We start from the raw sequence: 15127 nt of genomic DNA, 5'->3' as shown, positions 1-15127 counted from the left end.
TGGAAAGCAGATGACTAACCACTTTGTGCTGTTTCCCTGTGTCAGAGGGGTGCAGAGGCTAAATGAATGTTCATAAAGTGCTGCTCTGATTGTTGGGCGAATACTATACTGAATTACAAGACAAATAATAAACCCAGGTTAAATTTAAGTGGACAGGGCAGAAACTTGTCAGCCAAGCTTCAGCACCTGAATGAGGTTTTGCAGATAAACCCCTTGAAATCAATTGCTTATGGCCACTGCCAGATTCAAACAATCCAGGCCTTTATGATCACAAACCGCACCTCCCAACAAATGCCAAGATTAATTGAAAAAGTTTTATTGCAAAATTATACAACTCAGTTTTGTGGTACAAGAATTCAAAACAGGAAAAAAAAAAGCAGACACTTCCATTCACATGATGCAAATTGACACTCTCCCAGTGTTCTCCACACTCCCACCGACCCCATCCTGTATAAATGTGCAACAGACATGGGTTTCAGTGCACAGATTTGCAGTGTGCATGCTCAGACAATAATTTGTGCACTCTGATACATGCCTGTGCGCCTCCCCCTCCCCTCCATTGGCGATGATTGTCAGCACTTTAACTGGAGGTGTTAAGGGCAGCATTGCCCTATGGGCTGACCTGGATGTGATTTTGGCACATATACTTTACTTTTGTAACTTCATCTACTAAGAGACAAGATCAGGTTAAATTTTGGCCCCCAAGAGTTAGATATATACACAAAATTCAAATCAACTTAAACTATTGTGGAAGTCAATTTACCAAGTACACCTCTGTCAGCCTCTGAAATCCAGATGCTGCAGGATTGGGCTTGTACTTGAGAACTTGAAAGTGAAACAGATTAGAAAGTAACTGTAACCAGTCCAGTTTCACTGTCCAGCCTGATTGCAATTGGCATCAGTGACACAGAAAGTAGATTAAACTGAAAAACAATTATCTAACCCTTTGTTCTACAGTTTTGCCGTGATATTGTGTGTATAAGCAGCATTAAACACATACTTAGGAATTTGTAGGATCAGGACCATTAATTTTTTTAAATACAAGCTTCAACCTGATAATGTCCCTTGGGGGAACATTCACTTTGATCCATCAACTCTACGCTGGAGTTGGATCATGAGACTTGCCACTTCTCACGCATAAATACATAGCTATAAGTACAAGTGTTACCCTATGTGCCTTATGCAGGTCAGCCACTGGGGAGTGAACCCCTCTTGGGAAGATGATTGTGTAGAAAGGGTCATTAGGAAGCCAGGCTATGGAAAATCTAAAGTCTTTCTATTTTAGGAAAAGGAAATGAAGGGCCTGAGACAGTTCCCATAGAGAGGTGTCAGTGGGCATCTTCCCCTTGGGAGATGGTTCGGGCTCTAGCTTTCTAGTTGCAGAGAGAACCTTCACAATGTAAACTGTTTCTTGCCCAGTCTGTCCTGACAGCCTGAAACAAAAGCACCAAGAGACGTGAACTTCCTCCTCTCCAGTCTAAGGGGTTAATGAAACCTTTCGATGGCAGGCCCAGTGCTGGTGAGTTGTCTGCTTGGTAGCTCCCCTGCCCGAAATCCTCTCGATCCACAGAGCAGGTAGAGCAGAGTTAGCTGTAGATCAAATCACCCCTCCCCCAGCTGCACCTCACCTCTCTGCTAAAGGGACCACCTGAAAAAGGGTCTTTTAATCTTTATGGCCCATTCTGGCCTTGGCCCCTTTGCTAAGACACCTCAGTGCTGTGTGATTTAAGGCGTTTTTTTTTTTTTTTAAATAGAGTATTCCCAAAGAAGCAGATTTTTGCAAGATTTAGCTGTCCATGGGTAAGGGGAGTGGATAGGTTTTTAGTCTATGTTCAACTGGAAGTAGCTGGGGAGATATGACACATTTCAGAGCATAGCTAAGTGGTTTAGAAGGTACAGGGAAAATTCTACTTGTATCTATGTTTGTATGTGGGCCACAGCATCTGAGCACCTACTTACTTGTATGGCTGTTTGTTACAGTCTGTTTCCCCCTCTAAAGTAACCAAAATGGTTTGACTAACTCCTGGGGGCTCACTTCTCCTCTCCCTTACATCTGCATCTGTCAGGAGTGCCTCTATTGCTGTCAGTCAGTCAATGTAAGCGGGAGCACACTCAAGTCCCTGCCACTCCCTTTAACAAACAAGATACAGGCAGAAGAATTTCAAGGAGGGAACAGATGAAGGGACCAGCCCCCTGGCTTCCAGCTCAGCCAAGAAACGCCCCCAGTGCAAGGAACCAGGGACAATCTATGCGTGGGAGGCAAGCTGTCCCCTAAGCGCAAACCTGAAGGAAGCTGTCAGGGAAGAAGGATGGAGAAGCTGTGCTCCATGTGTCTAGAACAAAGGGCACAACAGAGACTGTGATGCAAATGTGTGGGCTGGTACCTTTACCATGGCCTCGGCTGACAGTTTGCATCCTGGCAGATGGTGCCATCATGCTTGGCAGAAGGATTTATTCTACTGCAGGAAGAAGGAAGACAGACAGTAACCTAAAATCTCAGCAGATATGCCACTGATTGGGAACAGAATCCCAGTGAACTGGTTCCTCCCATTGTTCCTGGCCCTTTCACCCCTCTCCCTCCCACCTCCCCTATTCCTCCCCCGCATTTTCTTTTGGTGGAATATTCTGGCAGGGTAAAATGTATGCTGGATTTAACATCAAAATGCACTCTGGTCCGGCTAGCACCCATCAGTTCGTAGAGAATACAAAAGAACATTTCCCCATTTAAAAAATCCCCACCAAAACCTGAAAATTCAAACTACAATTCATCGCGCATTTTGTCCCCTTTGGGCCTCACTAGCCTGCCAATGAAAAGAATGGAGTTGGTTTTATTGTCCTTGATCACAAAGACAAATGGGTGATCGGCGTAGAAGAGTTTTGGATTCCTCATTTCTTCTCGGCCGTAGATGTCGGCATCAAAGGGGTTCCCCTCGGTGTCCCACTCGAGGGCCGCAGCATGGAAAACGTTGGAAAGGTACAGATCTTTCTTGCCTGAAATCTTGGACAGGTCAGCCTTGTTCTTGTCCATGGCTTCAGTCAAGCCAAGGTCCGCCAAGTGTTTCTATGATGAAAGACAGACAGGTTAGACTCCTAGGGAAGACACTAATGTTGTTCAATCATATGCTCAACCTGCTAGAGTCTGCTCTCAGTAGTGTAAATGCAGAGTAATACCCCTGCGCTCAGGGAATAGGTCTAGCTACCTGGGGGTGTTAACAGCGGGATGTGGCTTCTTGGATCCTGATAAGAACAGGGGAGTTGATGGAGAAATTTTCCTCCCTGTTTTGCAAAAGTGTAAGAGAGCTGGGTAAAATGACAATACATGGGCTTAAACCCATAAACCCAGAGCCCAACTTAGAGCCATGCAGCTATTTAAGCAGAAGTGTTAGTCTAGATTTCCACTGAATAACGCAGTTTGTAAGTAATAAGCTTACCATGTATAGCAAGCCAGCTTGTGTATAACACACCTCTAATTGCCCCATCTCCCTACTTTCAGGGCTGGAGAAGAGATTTCCCAAGTGCAAGGACAGTGAGGATCTGGTTAGAACTACAGACGCAGATCTGATCAAATCTGCCTATTCTGGGCTCCTCAAATGTAGTTCTTATGTCCACTCAGGGAAGCTGCCAAGGCAGAAATCACAGGGTCCTCTCTTCCCTCACCATCCTGGTCTCTTGCAACCTTTCCAACGTTGGCAGAAATTTCTCCGCTCATAAGCAATCATATGTGCCAGCCTGTCACTTCAAAGCAAAAGGTAGGGGGAAGATCCAGGAACCATCCTTAGCAGCCAGTCTGGTTTATGGCGTCAAGAGAGAATTTACCTGAAGATCGTGGCTGACTTCCAAGCTGACTTTCGGCAGGGAAACGGCCACAGCTCTCTTCTTCAACTTGCCGATCCAAGTCTTCAGTTGCTCTCTGGTCAGCAGCTTCTCAACTCTCTCCAGTGGCTCCACATGGTTGGGCATGATGAAGATCATGCTGGAGAGTTTGTGAGCGAGAGGCATCTCCACAATCTGAAGTTTCTCAGCCTCGTCATCAAAGTAGTTGTACAGACCTTTAAGAAAAGAGTTGCAAGCAGAGGCGATAACGGTGAGCCATGGGAAGCAGATAAAGCTACCTGATTCTGTTGCTAATTTGCCCCAGGTTTTCAGTGGAGTGCAAGCTGGGGACTGTCTAGTTTACCGGCCCAAAAGTAGACAAGTGTGGATGGTGACTGAGAGCTGCTACTATTCAGAGCTCAGTTTGATGCCCCAATTCTAGCTCTCCTATGGAATCTCTTCCTAATGAAGAAGAAGTGTCCAGATCTAAAGCCACCAACAGACATGGCATTCCATCTGCTTATACTAAGATTTAAGCATAAAGCTGCATAGTTTTGTCTCATCTGAAAGGCTGGTAGGGAAAGAAAAACAGGTGAAAAGTTGACCAACTGGGCTAATATCATCTCTGCTGTAAATCAACAGGATGGATTTAGTCCAGTGGAGCTTGTTGTAGGGAGCATAAGCTAAAACTTACCTGTGCGGTGCATCATGGGAACTCCCACTGTGTAGGAACGGGTCACCATAAAACCACGGTTGTCCACCATCGTGTGATGGAACCTCTCATCCCAGTGAGCTATAAATGGAAGAGGAGGAAAACCCATCAGTTAACAAGAAATGGAAATGGGCTGTGTCATCACGCACAAATTTAACTCCCTAGACTGGTGAGCAGCTAAGAACCCACAATTTGTCCTACTGAAGAGAACACCGATATATCTAGTGCAGTGTCTTGTCTCTGGCTTTATAACAGATACTTTGGAGTTTTAAAAAAAAATCCCATTTTTATTATTGTGCTAACTTGGGGTGAGACTGGGACTAGCAAATTCCTTGCCTCCTCCTCCCCCCCCCCCCCCCCCCCCCGAAAAAACAACCTTCTATCCTGAAGTTTATTTACCATGGCACCAATTTATTTAACATATGTCCTCTTGAAGTTTCAGATGGAGAAACAAAGTCACTTCCACTCCTAAAATAAGATTTCTGCTGCACGCTCCAATGGCTCCTGTTTTTCACTCCAGTGCATTTCAGCTGTGGGGGAAAGATCCCTCTGTATAAAGCCCTGTAGGACTCTAGCAAACTCTTTGCACCTGTGTCTCCTCTCACTTGCCCCAGTGTGCAACTCCATTGATTTACACCAGTGTAAATGGGAGCGGAATTAGGCCCTTTGTGTCTAGATTAGGAACAGGAGGTGAAGCCTGGTATTGGCTAGCGGGTGCCATCTGCACTTGATCACTCATCTCACTAATTTAGAGCACCCTTGCCATTTAACTTACGTTTGAAGAACATGGCGTTCACGATCAGGGCCCCGTCGGTCTTCTCCACGTTTTTGGTGACCTCGGGGAGCTTGCCATCGGTGGTCTGGGATGCCCACTCGTTGATGGATTTCAGGGCGCTCCTCTTGTCCCTGAAATTGATCTTGGAGTGTTCGTAGTTGTAGTGCTTCTTGCTGCTCTTCACAAAGTCATCAGCAAAGCTGATGGAGCTGGGGCCATACAAGCGGTTCCCGAGCTTCCAGGTGACATTGCGGGCGGTGGAGTTGCTGACTTCGTTCAGGAGCTCCGACAGTCCGCCATGAACATAGTCATCGTTCAGCTTGTCGGCGCTGAGCAAGGCCTTGGCTTGGGAGGCTGTGGTAGCCTTGCCACCGAGTGACACCAGGCCGAGCGAGGAGGCCACCACCACAGGAGACACGAGGATGTTCTCCATGTTCTTGTCTTTAGCCATCGTGTGGTAGAGGTTGAAGGCGAAAGTTGCACTGCGGTCAGCTAAGGTGGTTGCCTTATCGCTCAGCTTCTTATCTTCCGAGAGCACTGCAGCCGCTAGGGCACAGAGGGCCAGAAGGTTGGTCACCCACATGGCTTCCACTGAATGTGACGCTGCTGTGAACCTGCAAGGCAACGAAAGGTTCAGAATCAGTCAGACCACCTTCCCTCCTAAAGCCGCGTCAGTATCTAGACTAGTCTAAGCTCTGATGCTTCCAATTAACCCCATTCCTAGAATCCAGTGCGGGAAAGCAAAATAGCGTTCATGATGCAATCTGATCTGCATCTGTTGTTTGCGGTCAATTTAATAACTTTAATAGGGTTCCAATTTCCAACCAGGCTTCAGCCCAGCCTCCCTTTTTTGCAGGTGTGAACCTACACCCTCAAAAATTGCCCATGCGATTAACTGCAGAAGTAAATCATACTATGTGGAGAGATAAATGGTAGCTAGTGCTTGAGAGTCCAAATTGCATTCTGAAACAAGGGGCCTGTACATTTTGAACAAAAGCCTGGTCTCTAACCGAGTATTAACTCACTGGTTTGCTTTTGAAACTTTAGAGTGACATGATCAGGCAAGTTGGTTGGTTCAAAGACCCAGGTGATAGGATGGAGATCTTTTCTAGTTCTAGGACAATGGTTCAAATCCAGCTCATGTTAGGAGTGATTGAAAAGCCGTGCTGTTTGGCGGTCCAGTGACCACTGAAGATCACTGCTGTTTGGCGGTCCAGCGGCTACCACAATCAAGGTAGAACATTGCAGGTTGGAATCAGCCACCTCTACAGGCTACAACTCTGTACGGAAGAGGAGGGTGGCTGAAACCCACTCCATTTTATGCAAATCAGATTGAGCTCTTTAACCCCAGCAAGCTGCCCACATTTGAAGAAGCAAGTAGTCCCTGGTGTACACCCAAAGGCTGGCTAAGTGCTGCTGCCCCCTGCTGGACTTGTACTTTGAGCTCGAGGGTGCTCCAAAAGGTCTAGAGAGCTCAAAATCTTCCCAAGCAAAGCTACCTGCTTATGTATATTAGGGGTTAAATTCCTTTTCTATGCCTGAGACTCAGGGCCGGCTCTAGGATTTTTGCCGCCCCAAGCAAAAGCAATTTCGGCCGCCCACGTTTTTTCTTATCCCCACCCCCGGCCCTGCCTCAACTCTGCCCCTTCCCCAAATCCCCAGCCCTGCCTCCTCCCCCCAGGCTCTCAAACCTGGGAGGGAGGGAGGGGGAGCAGCGGCACGCGAATCAGCTGTTTCGCGCGCTACGGCGCGCAGTGGCAGCAGCAGCGGAAGTGAGCTAGGGCGGCCGAGGCACATTTTTAGGGGCGGCAGGGGCGGCATTCTGGTGCTGGCCGTGCCATCCCTAAAAATGTGCCGCCCCAAGCACCAGCTTGTTTTGCTGGTGCCTAGAGCCGGCCCTGCTGAGACTTTTTTGGTTGTATAACGTTATCTTTGTGGTAGCCAAAGACCTAATCTGAATTGTTCAAGCATCGGGCCAAGTGCTGTGATTGAGCTCCATTCTTTAGTCAATCTTCCCTCTGGCTGAGGCTGCTCTGAAGTTCAGTTCCTGGCATGCAGCGGCAAGTGGCAGCATTAGAGTTAAAGAAAACAGAACAGGAAACAGAGGTGGGCCCAAGGAATTACACACACCAAAGAAAGCATTTGTGCACGTAGCCACAAGCAGACACGTTGCAGTTCACAGGATGGAAATTATATAGCCTTAGGGATAGGGTTAATTTACAGCCTAAAATCCCTTCAATAATAAGCCTTGTTGAAAGACTGAAAATGAAAAGCTACCGACTTTAATTTGCCCTGGCTATCCAAAAGAAAGACTATTTAAGACACATACACCAGTTTATAATCTCCCCGTCTGGATGTGGGGCTGGGATTATGCAGTTAGACAGTTTCAAACTTTTTTGTGGTTTTTTTTTTGTTTTTTGTTTTCCTCTTCTAAAGATACCTTGAAACTTTTTCATAGTGAGGTCAACGTTTGCCTTTTTCATTCTGAAAGAAAACAGATACAGAAAGTAGTTCCCTTGAGAATGGTGCCTGGTTTAAAGCACATGCTAGATCTTTAGGACAGTTCCATTACTTCAGAGAGCAATGAAATCTAGCCACCATCCAGGAAGCCGCTGTGCCCAAACTTTGCCCACAGAAGGGTTGAGTCGACAAATGTCTAGGTCTCCCCAAGGACTATGGACGTGCACAGTAACAACAGGTCTCAGCCTGTAAGCTCCACTCTGTTCTGAGCAACATCTCCTACTCTTGAATTATGTGAAGGGGTTGTGTTAGTGAGAGAACCGCATTGGCCTGTGTGTTATAATTTAGTGCCGCTCTGATTCTCTAGGAGCTCATGCTTGATAGCTTCCACCCACACCCTACACTCCCCCGGGTCCCAGTCTGCAATGAGATGCATGCAGGCAGATCCTTGTGCCAGCGTGGCAAGTCTATCTGGGGTGGGAGTCACCTTGCAGGATCAGGGCCTTAGATCCCCCACACACACACACTAGATCAGAACAAACCGCATGACAAAGTGACTCACACAAATGTAATAAGCAAACGCCGTTTGGGTGTTAGTAGAGATCTTGCACTAAGACAGCTGGAGGCTTTGCATTTTGACACTGAGTTGGTTTTAGTTCACAAAAAGAGAGAACAAAGAGCTGCACCCCTATCCCCAAGGCTGTAGGTTTCCTTCCTGCTCTGCGACAGTTCACCCTTTGGCAGGGGGATCCAGGGCTCACGGGGATAGAGGGAGCTGTGGATACTGGTTTAATGCTGGCTCTTGAGTTGGAGAGAGGAGCAGAGGGCTGGCCCCTGGGACACTGCTCCTATTTTATTCCTCCCCCTCAGTTTATTTCACTTTCATTGCTTGGGATACTTAAACCCCGGCACCTCTGCTCCCCCATGGTCTTGAGGATCTGTGTGAGCATCACTGGCAGCTCCTACCCATGGCTGTCTCTGGTGTGGGGCAGCCTGGAAGATGGACCCCTCTGGTGTGGGGCAGGAGGGGCTGCTTCCCTCAGATCAGTAGAGCCCAGACCCGTCTCCCTCAAACTGCAGAAAGGCAGCTGCTGCAGCCACCAAGTTTAATACCCCACAGCCCCAGTCACCCATGAACTGCCCCCACTCCTTTCCTCCCACATCCTCCACAGGGCCAGGGCCAGGGCGGGGCATGCAGCCCCTCAGAAATGCTCCATTCCGATCCTCCCCACACCCCACCAATCCCCAGGGATGGGGGAGTCATCCTCCCCTCCAAACTTTCTAGGCTACTGAACAGACTCCTGGTGAGAGCCTCGCATTTCATCCTGACACCAACCCCCCAACCCATTCCCAGTAAGAGATTCCCCTGCTCCTGCTCCCCTTCCACACAGGATTTCCCAGCAACTGGGGGATATTCCATGGGACCCACCCCCCCTACTCTCCACCACTGATCTCCCCCAGGCCAGGGAGAGTCCAGGCATCTCCCCTGCCCCTCCCAAACACACACCCCCGCCGCGGGGACAACTCCGGGGTGTGTGCCCCCCACATGCACCCCCCCCCCCCGCCACTGGGACACTCCGGGGTGTGTGCCCCCCCCCCCCCCGTGCACACACACACACACACCCTGCCGCGGGGCCACTCCGGGGTGTCCGTCCTCCCCGTGCACACCCCCCCCCCACCCTGTCGCGGGGCCACTCCGGGGTACCCCACCCATGCCCACACCCCCTGCCACGGGGCCCCTCCGGGGTGTGTGCCCCCTACAAACACACCTAGGTCCAGGGAGAGTCTTGGGCGCTCCCCCTCCCCCCACGGGGACATTCCACGGTGCTTCCCGCCCCCCCCCCTGCTGCGGGGACACTCCGGTGTGTCCGCCCCCCCCCCCTTGCACACACCCCCTGCCATGGGGCCACTCCGGGGTGTCTCCCCCCGTGCACACACACACACCCTGCCACGGGGACACTCCGGAGTGTCCGTCCCCCCCGTGCACACACCCCCTGCCACGGGGACACTGCAGGATATCACCCCCCCCCCCCCCGTGCACACACACACTCTGCCACGGGGACACTGCAGGATATCGCCCCCCGCGTGCACACACCCTGCCACGGGGACACTCCGGGGTATCGTTCCCCCCCCCCATACCAAGGAGATCCATGGGGCGCCCCCGGCGTCTTGCTACCGCTCCCCCTACCGCCCTGCCCCCACCCCGGGCACTGCCAGACCAATGCAGCCCGGTGCTTGAACCTCCGTGGGCCCCCTGCGGAGCCCCTCACCTGGCGGGGTCGCTCCTGCGCCGCTGGGGCTCGCGTCTGGTCTGGGGGTGCAGAACTGGCCGAGCTGGGGCGCGGGGCCGGCGCGATTTGCAAGGAGCCGCTGAAATCTCCCGGTGTGTGTGTCCCTCTCTGCAGAGTCCAGCCCGCGGAGGGGGCTATATAACCCGCCCAGAGAAACTTCTAGAAAGTCGGAAAAGTTGCATGTTTAAATGGGAGGTTCCGAGCTCCAAAAAAAAAGCACTTTGGAGCCTCCCACTGGCAGACTGCCCCCCCCCCCCCCATCCTGAGAGCTGCTGCAGGGTCCTACCGCTTCCAGGCTGCAGACTCCTCTGGTGCCAGGGCTGTGAACTGCCAAGCCCAGAGGTGCCGGGGCTCAGGCCTGGCACAAACGAAGCAGCACTGGCTCTTCTCCCCAGGGTACAGGTGGGGAGCTGAAGCACAGAACATCTAAGGCCCTGAGCCTCAAAGGTATTTAGGTAACTAACTCCTATTGCTTTCTATAGGAGTTGGGCACCTAGCCCAGTAAGTGACTTACGCAAAGTGTCTGTGAGGAGCCGGGGCTGGAACTCAGGTGTCCTAAGTTTTAAGATTTGTAGCCCTGCCATTGGACCACCTTTCCACACATCCGCCTTCTCTAAGATGCAGAGAGAGACATGGCTCCTGCACCCCATGGCTTACAAACCACAGCCCCGGGCCTTCAAACAAGTAAACCTGTGCATAACTTTATTCACCTGAGCCGCCTCATAGGGCTTAGTGGGGCTACTCGCTTGATAAAGTTACACACGTGCTCAAGTGTGTGAAGGATCAGGGTTTATATACAGACAAAACAATAGAGTTTATTATTGGTGTAATCCCACTGAAGGCCATGGAGTTACAACAGGGATGAATTTGGATACCGGCTACCAGAAACCATGTTACAAGGAATAGTAAATATAGTATCATCATCAAAACAACTAAATAAAGGCAACAGTTGTCTGAGCAGGACTATTTAGGGCTCATGACGGATCTGATATTCAGGTGTGTCTAGGGTGACCAGACAGCAAATGTGAAAAATCGGGACGGGGATGGAGGGTAATAGGAGCTTATATAAGAAAAAGACCCAAAAATCATGACTGTCCCTATAAAATCAGGACATCTGGTCACCCTAAGTGTGTCGCTGATTTCAAGATGTCTGGTTCGCTCAATGTCCCTGCCATTCACCTGTGTGTCTGACTCTTGCGTGTCTTACTTTTACATGACTATATTTTCACAAGGCTCCTCATTCAATGTCACAGAATGTGAACTGCAGTCAAAGCCATACTGGGAGCTCAATGCCAGGCTACAGAGAGACACAGCTGGCTCGAGACAGAGAGAATCACTGCTATGGACAATGTTCTAGATACGTAAAGCTTTCCATGCTATTATTTCTCTGAAACTTCATTGCTATACAGAAAACATTCTTGTAAATGTCATTACATTTAAAAATGAAATCTGTGATGCAATTATCTCCTAACTCTGCTTCTTCAGGAGTAGCTGTCCCCCCAGGGCAAATACCCTTCATTTAGTAGTCACTAAACTGCCAATGATTTTGTCCTAGTATGTCATGGACCCAACATCAGGGCATGATCGTCCAAACCCTGACTGAAGAAGTCCTTGTCTTCTTTGTTATTAGCTGTCTCTATGGTTCCTAACACAATGGGGTCCTGATCCCTGACTGGGTTTCCTAGGTGCTAGCCATAATACAGATGATAATAGTAAACCCAGTGGGATTCCTGGGAGTGAAAACAAACCGCCTGGCCAAAGGTTTGTCAAGCTCAGGCCCCATAGGGATGACCTTTCCATGTGCTGTGCTCACCTACAATGCTAATAAATAACAATAATAATGAATGCTACAGAAAATCTGTATCTTTCCATACCTAACAAACAGAGGTGGACACAATGCAAATAGATAATCTAAAGCCTCAAATTATTTAAGATTTTTGAGATCTCTTATATAACAAAATGTTTTGTCAACTAAAATGATCTGGCTACCCGCAGCTGAAATAACAAAAGTAAATACACATTTCTATTGTTATTCATGCTGTCAATATGGTTACCAGCAAAAGTTAATAACAGTTATAGTAGATAACAGGTAGGTAATGACTGTTCCATTTTTCCTGGCTTTTGTTTCTGGCTGAGAGAAAAATAGGCTCTTTTATTAGTTCACAATAACCTTTATTATGGCTGAGCTGAGCCAGGTGTAATTTGCACAAAACGTGTCGCATGGAAATAATGCCAAGGGTGCATTGTCTGACAAAAAACATGGAAGCATCTTAGCAGCCTGAAAAACAGACTTCTGACTTGGTGGGATATTTCAATGGGAAAAAGGATTATTGCATAGGGGAAAGGGAGTGTGAATGCACCAGATTTCCAGATCTTGGCCTTCCTGGCATTCGTAACAAAGAGTCTAATCTAAACTGAGGCCTGATCCTGCAACCTTTACTCATGCTAGTAATCCTTGCTCATGCAGTCGTTCCCATTGACTTAAGAGGGGCTACCTGGATACAGTTGCAACCCTGGGCCCTTGCAGCCAATATTCCTATTAAGACCCTATTGTGAGAGGCTGAGCACCTTGATTTCCCAATGGGAGTCAAGGGAATTTAATATATGGATGACGATGGTGCTGTGTACCTCATAGGAGACATTCAGCACCTTAAAGAATTGGCCCCATTCTCGTTAGTCATGGTGACAAGGAATGGATTATCACTAATCAAAGGTGCTACTGGAATAGCACTGAATAACTCCACTGATCAAAGGTGCCACTCAAAGAGGTTTGTAGCTCAGGCCGGGCACCAGATTCAGTTACTGAAACTATGCACAACAGTGGAATACTCCATGATGTGCCGTAGATCTCTCCCACTAAGTGCTCTTGTGTCACACGCAAGTGGACAGTGGAAGTCAAATCCTGGGGTAGTGTAGGCTGTCTGGGTAGTGTCTATCCAGGTGTATATCACATACATTCTTTGCTACCTTTTAATTTTCATCCTTTGCAGTAGCATCTTCCATGAGGGGAAAAAAATAAGACACTGAATAGAGAGGCAATCAATAGGCCCAACACAATGCACCAAGTTCCAGTATAAAGTAGGCAAAAGGTTATTAGAGGCAGCCATACCGTTTGCCTATTGGTGAAACCAGAGGCAGTCCCTTTAAATTTCCAAGATGCACTTCAGCAGCAGGGTTCTTTGCCAAACCTAGCGTCTGGTGCTGCTCCGCCTTCCCCTTCCTCTCTGTAATTACGTTCCATAAAAGACATTGTTCTAGCTAAAATAAAATCTAAACCTTTTAATCCAAATGCCTTTTTATGTTCAGCCTTCCTCCACTGAATGCCTTTGACAAGTTTACATGCCTATATGTACCTTTAACATTTAAAATGATCTTTACTTATTAGCAGTAATTTTTGGCTGAATAAAAATAATTCTTTATCATTACGGTTACCAGATAGCAATTGTGAAAAAAAGGGACAGGGGGTGGGGGGGTAATAGGCGCCTATATAAGAAAATGTCCCAAAAAAAGGGGCTGTCCCTTTAAAAATGGGACACCTGGTCACCCTATTTATCATTGATCAATGATCTCTGAAAATATAGACAACACAGTGCAGAGATTTTTAGATTTCCTGGATGATTTTCAGTTTTTGAAGGCATATTTTCTCCTAGTCATATTATAACTAAATGCCGTTATATACGAGTAATTTATCCTATCCAATACAACAATTTTGTGAGCAAAAAAGAGTTGTAATAAATCGACCATGCGTTAAAATTTTTTAAGTCCTATAAAATGAACAAACTGCATTTAAGTGGCTGCATCAGATTGTACTCAGCCTTTCAAATCTTTGCTGCATATTGTTCAGTGCAAATTGTCTGGAATCAGAGCGATACGTACAATGTGTAACATTTCTTTTGACAGAAAGTAATCTTAAAGTGGAATTCCAGTTCTGCACATTCTCTAGAAGGCTCTCAACTCCCTTCCCCCATAGTGCCACGTCGGACAGTCTGCATCAGGCAAAGGGATGGGAGGGGGAGAGCAGGGATATTGGGAGTTGCCTTCTTCCCTCTTCTTTGCTCCTCCTAATTACACAGTTTCAGTCGCCAAAAGACACTTCTACTTCTGGAGCACTAAAAACCCATCCATGCGATAAAATGCTGCATGCACAATACAACTTGCATTTCTTTGACTGAGATCTATTTGAAATACGCCCATTTCCCCCTGAATGGAGCAGCAGTAAAACTTGCCAGGGACAGAGATTCCTTGCTTTAGGGAAGGATGTGATGAATCTAAGGAAATATAACATACATTCAAAACACGGTTAACTAATGGTCTGATCCTACTTCTATCCAAGTCAGTGTGAATTTTGCAATGGGATGAGGGTTTGGTGATACTTATTAAACTGTGTGAGGCAGGGTCTTTTTGTTCTCTGTTTGTACAGCGCCTTGCACGATGGGGTCCTGGTCCATTCGGGGGGCTCCTAGATGCTACCACGCTATAAATAATAAATCCTATTGAGCTCTTTCTTGTAAACATCACTGTTAACTAGAGATGGGCCCTAAACTCAAACCTCAGATCCAGCCTCCTCAACCCCGTATTTTGTAGCTGGATCCAAATCTGGATCCAGACTTCATGACTCAGGTCTGCAATGGGCCCAACCTTTGGGGAAGTTTGCATTGATGCTGAATCCACATCTGAACTTGGCAGTTGGCCACTCCTTGGGTGAGCAGGCTTTGGCCCTGAAGCCATAGAGGAAATACTTACAGTTATAGGCAGCTCTTTCTGGGGTGAGGTCAGCATGCTCCATATCAGTGTGGGGTCAGGGAGTTTTGCCCAAGGATGCCACTGGAAGCCCTCTACTCTTAATGAAAGTGCATGGGCTCTTTAAATCCCTGCAGATCCCCAGTTTTTAAGGTCTTCCCTAAGTGATACTAAGCTCTAAGGCATTCAGTTTATCTGCTTTGGAAAGACGTCAGCCCAGATGGGATTTCCGCTTCATTCCCGAGGAGTCTAGGTATTTCAAACCTGAGGCTTAGCTCACTTAGCCAGCCCTTTTGGCCTGTAATTCCCCACCCCCCGTATGTAGGAAATAAAATG

At 48.0% G+C, this 15127-nt stretch overlaps 1 protein-coding gene across 2 annotated transcripts; it reads right to left on the bottom strand.

The window, feature by feature from the left end:
- Nucleotides 1-295: 295 nt before the first annotated feature.
- On the bottom strand, nucleotides 296-10193 carry SERPINH1 (serpin family H member 1). Of its 2 annotated transcripts, XM_054015852.1 has the most exons (6): nucleotides 10031-10193; nucleotides 7741-7784; nucleotides 5301-5914; nucleotides 4508-4606; nucleotides 3817-4049; nucleotides 296-3061 (listed from the first exon to the last, which is right to left on the bottom strand). In XM_054015852.1, the coding sequence occupies exons 3-6, from the start codon at nucleotides 5881-5883 to the stop codon at nucleotides 2759-2761; spliced, it is 1218 nt and encodes a 405-aa protein (XP_053871827.1). In that variant the 5' UTR covers nucleotides 5884-5914; nucleotides 7741-7784; nucleotides 10031-10193; the 3' UTR covers nucleotides 296-2758. The 2 variants fall into 2 exon arrangements, with proteins under 2 accessions (XP_053871827.1, XP_053871826.1); XM_054015851.1 differs by lacking the exon at nucleotides 7741-7784.
- Between the last annotated feature and the right edge of the window lie 4934 nt (nucleotides 10194-15127).

This window comes from Malaclemys terrapin, chromosome 1 (assembly GCF_027887155.1).
Source record: "Malaclemys terrapin pileata isolate rMalTer1 chromosome 1, rMalTer1.hap1, whole genome shotgun sequence".
NCBI classification, from domain to species: Eukaryota; Metazoa; Chordata; order Testudines; family Emydidae; genus Malaclemys; species Malaclemys terrapin.
The sequence above is the reverse complement of the archived record's forward strand: the minus strand, read 5'-3'. Positions and strand labels throughout refer to the sequence as shown.

Coding starts and splice junctions, on each gene's coding strand:
- SERPINH1 (XM_054015852.1), bottom strand. CDS start 5,883: ATGTGGGTGACCAACCTTCTGGCCCTCTGTGCCCTAGCGGCTGCAGTG. Junction 4,607..5,300: donor GAACGCCATGTTCTTCAAAC/GTAAGTTAAATG, acceptor TTCCATTTATAG/CTCACTGGGATGAGAGGTTC. Junction 3,062..3,816: donor AAGTCAGCCACGATCTTCAG/GTAAATTCTCTC, acceptor CTTTCATCATAG/AAACACTTGGCGGACCTTGG.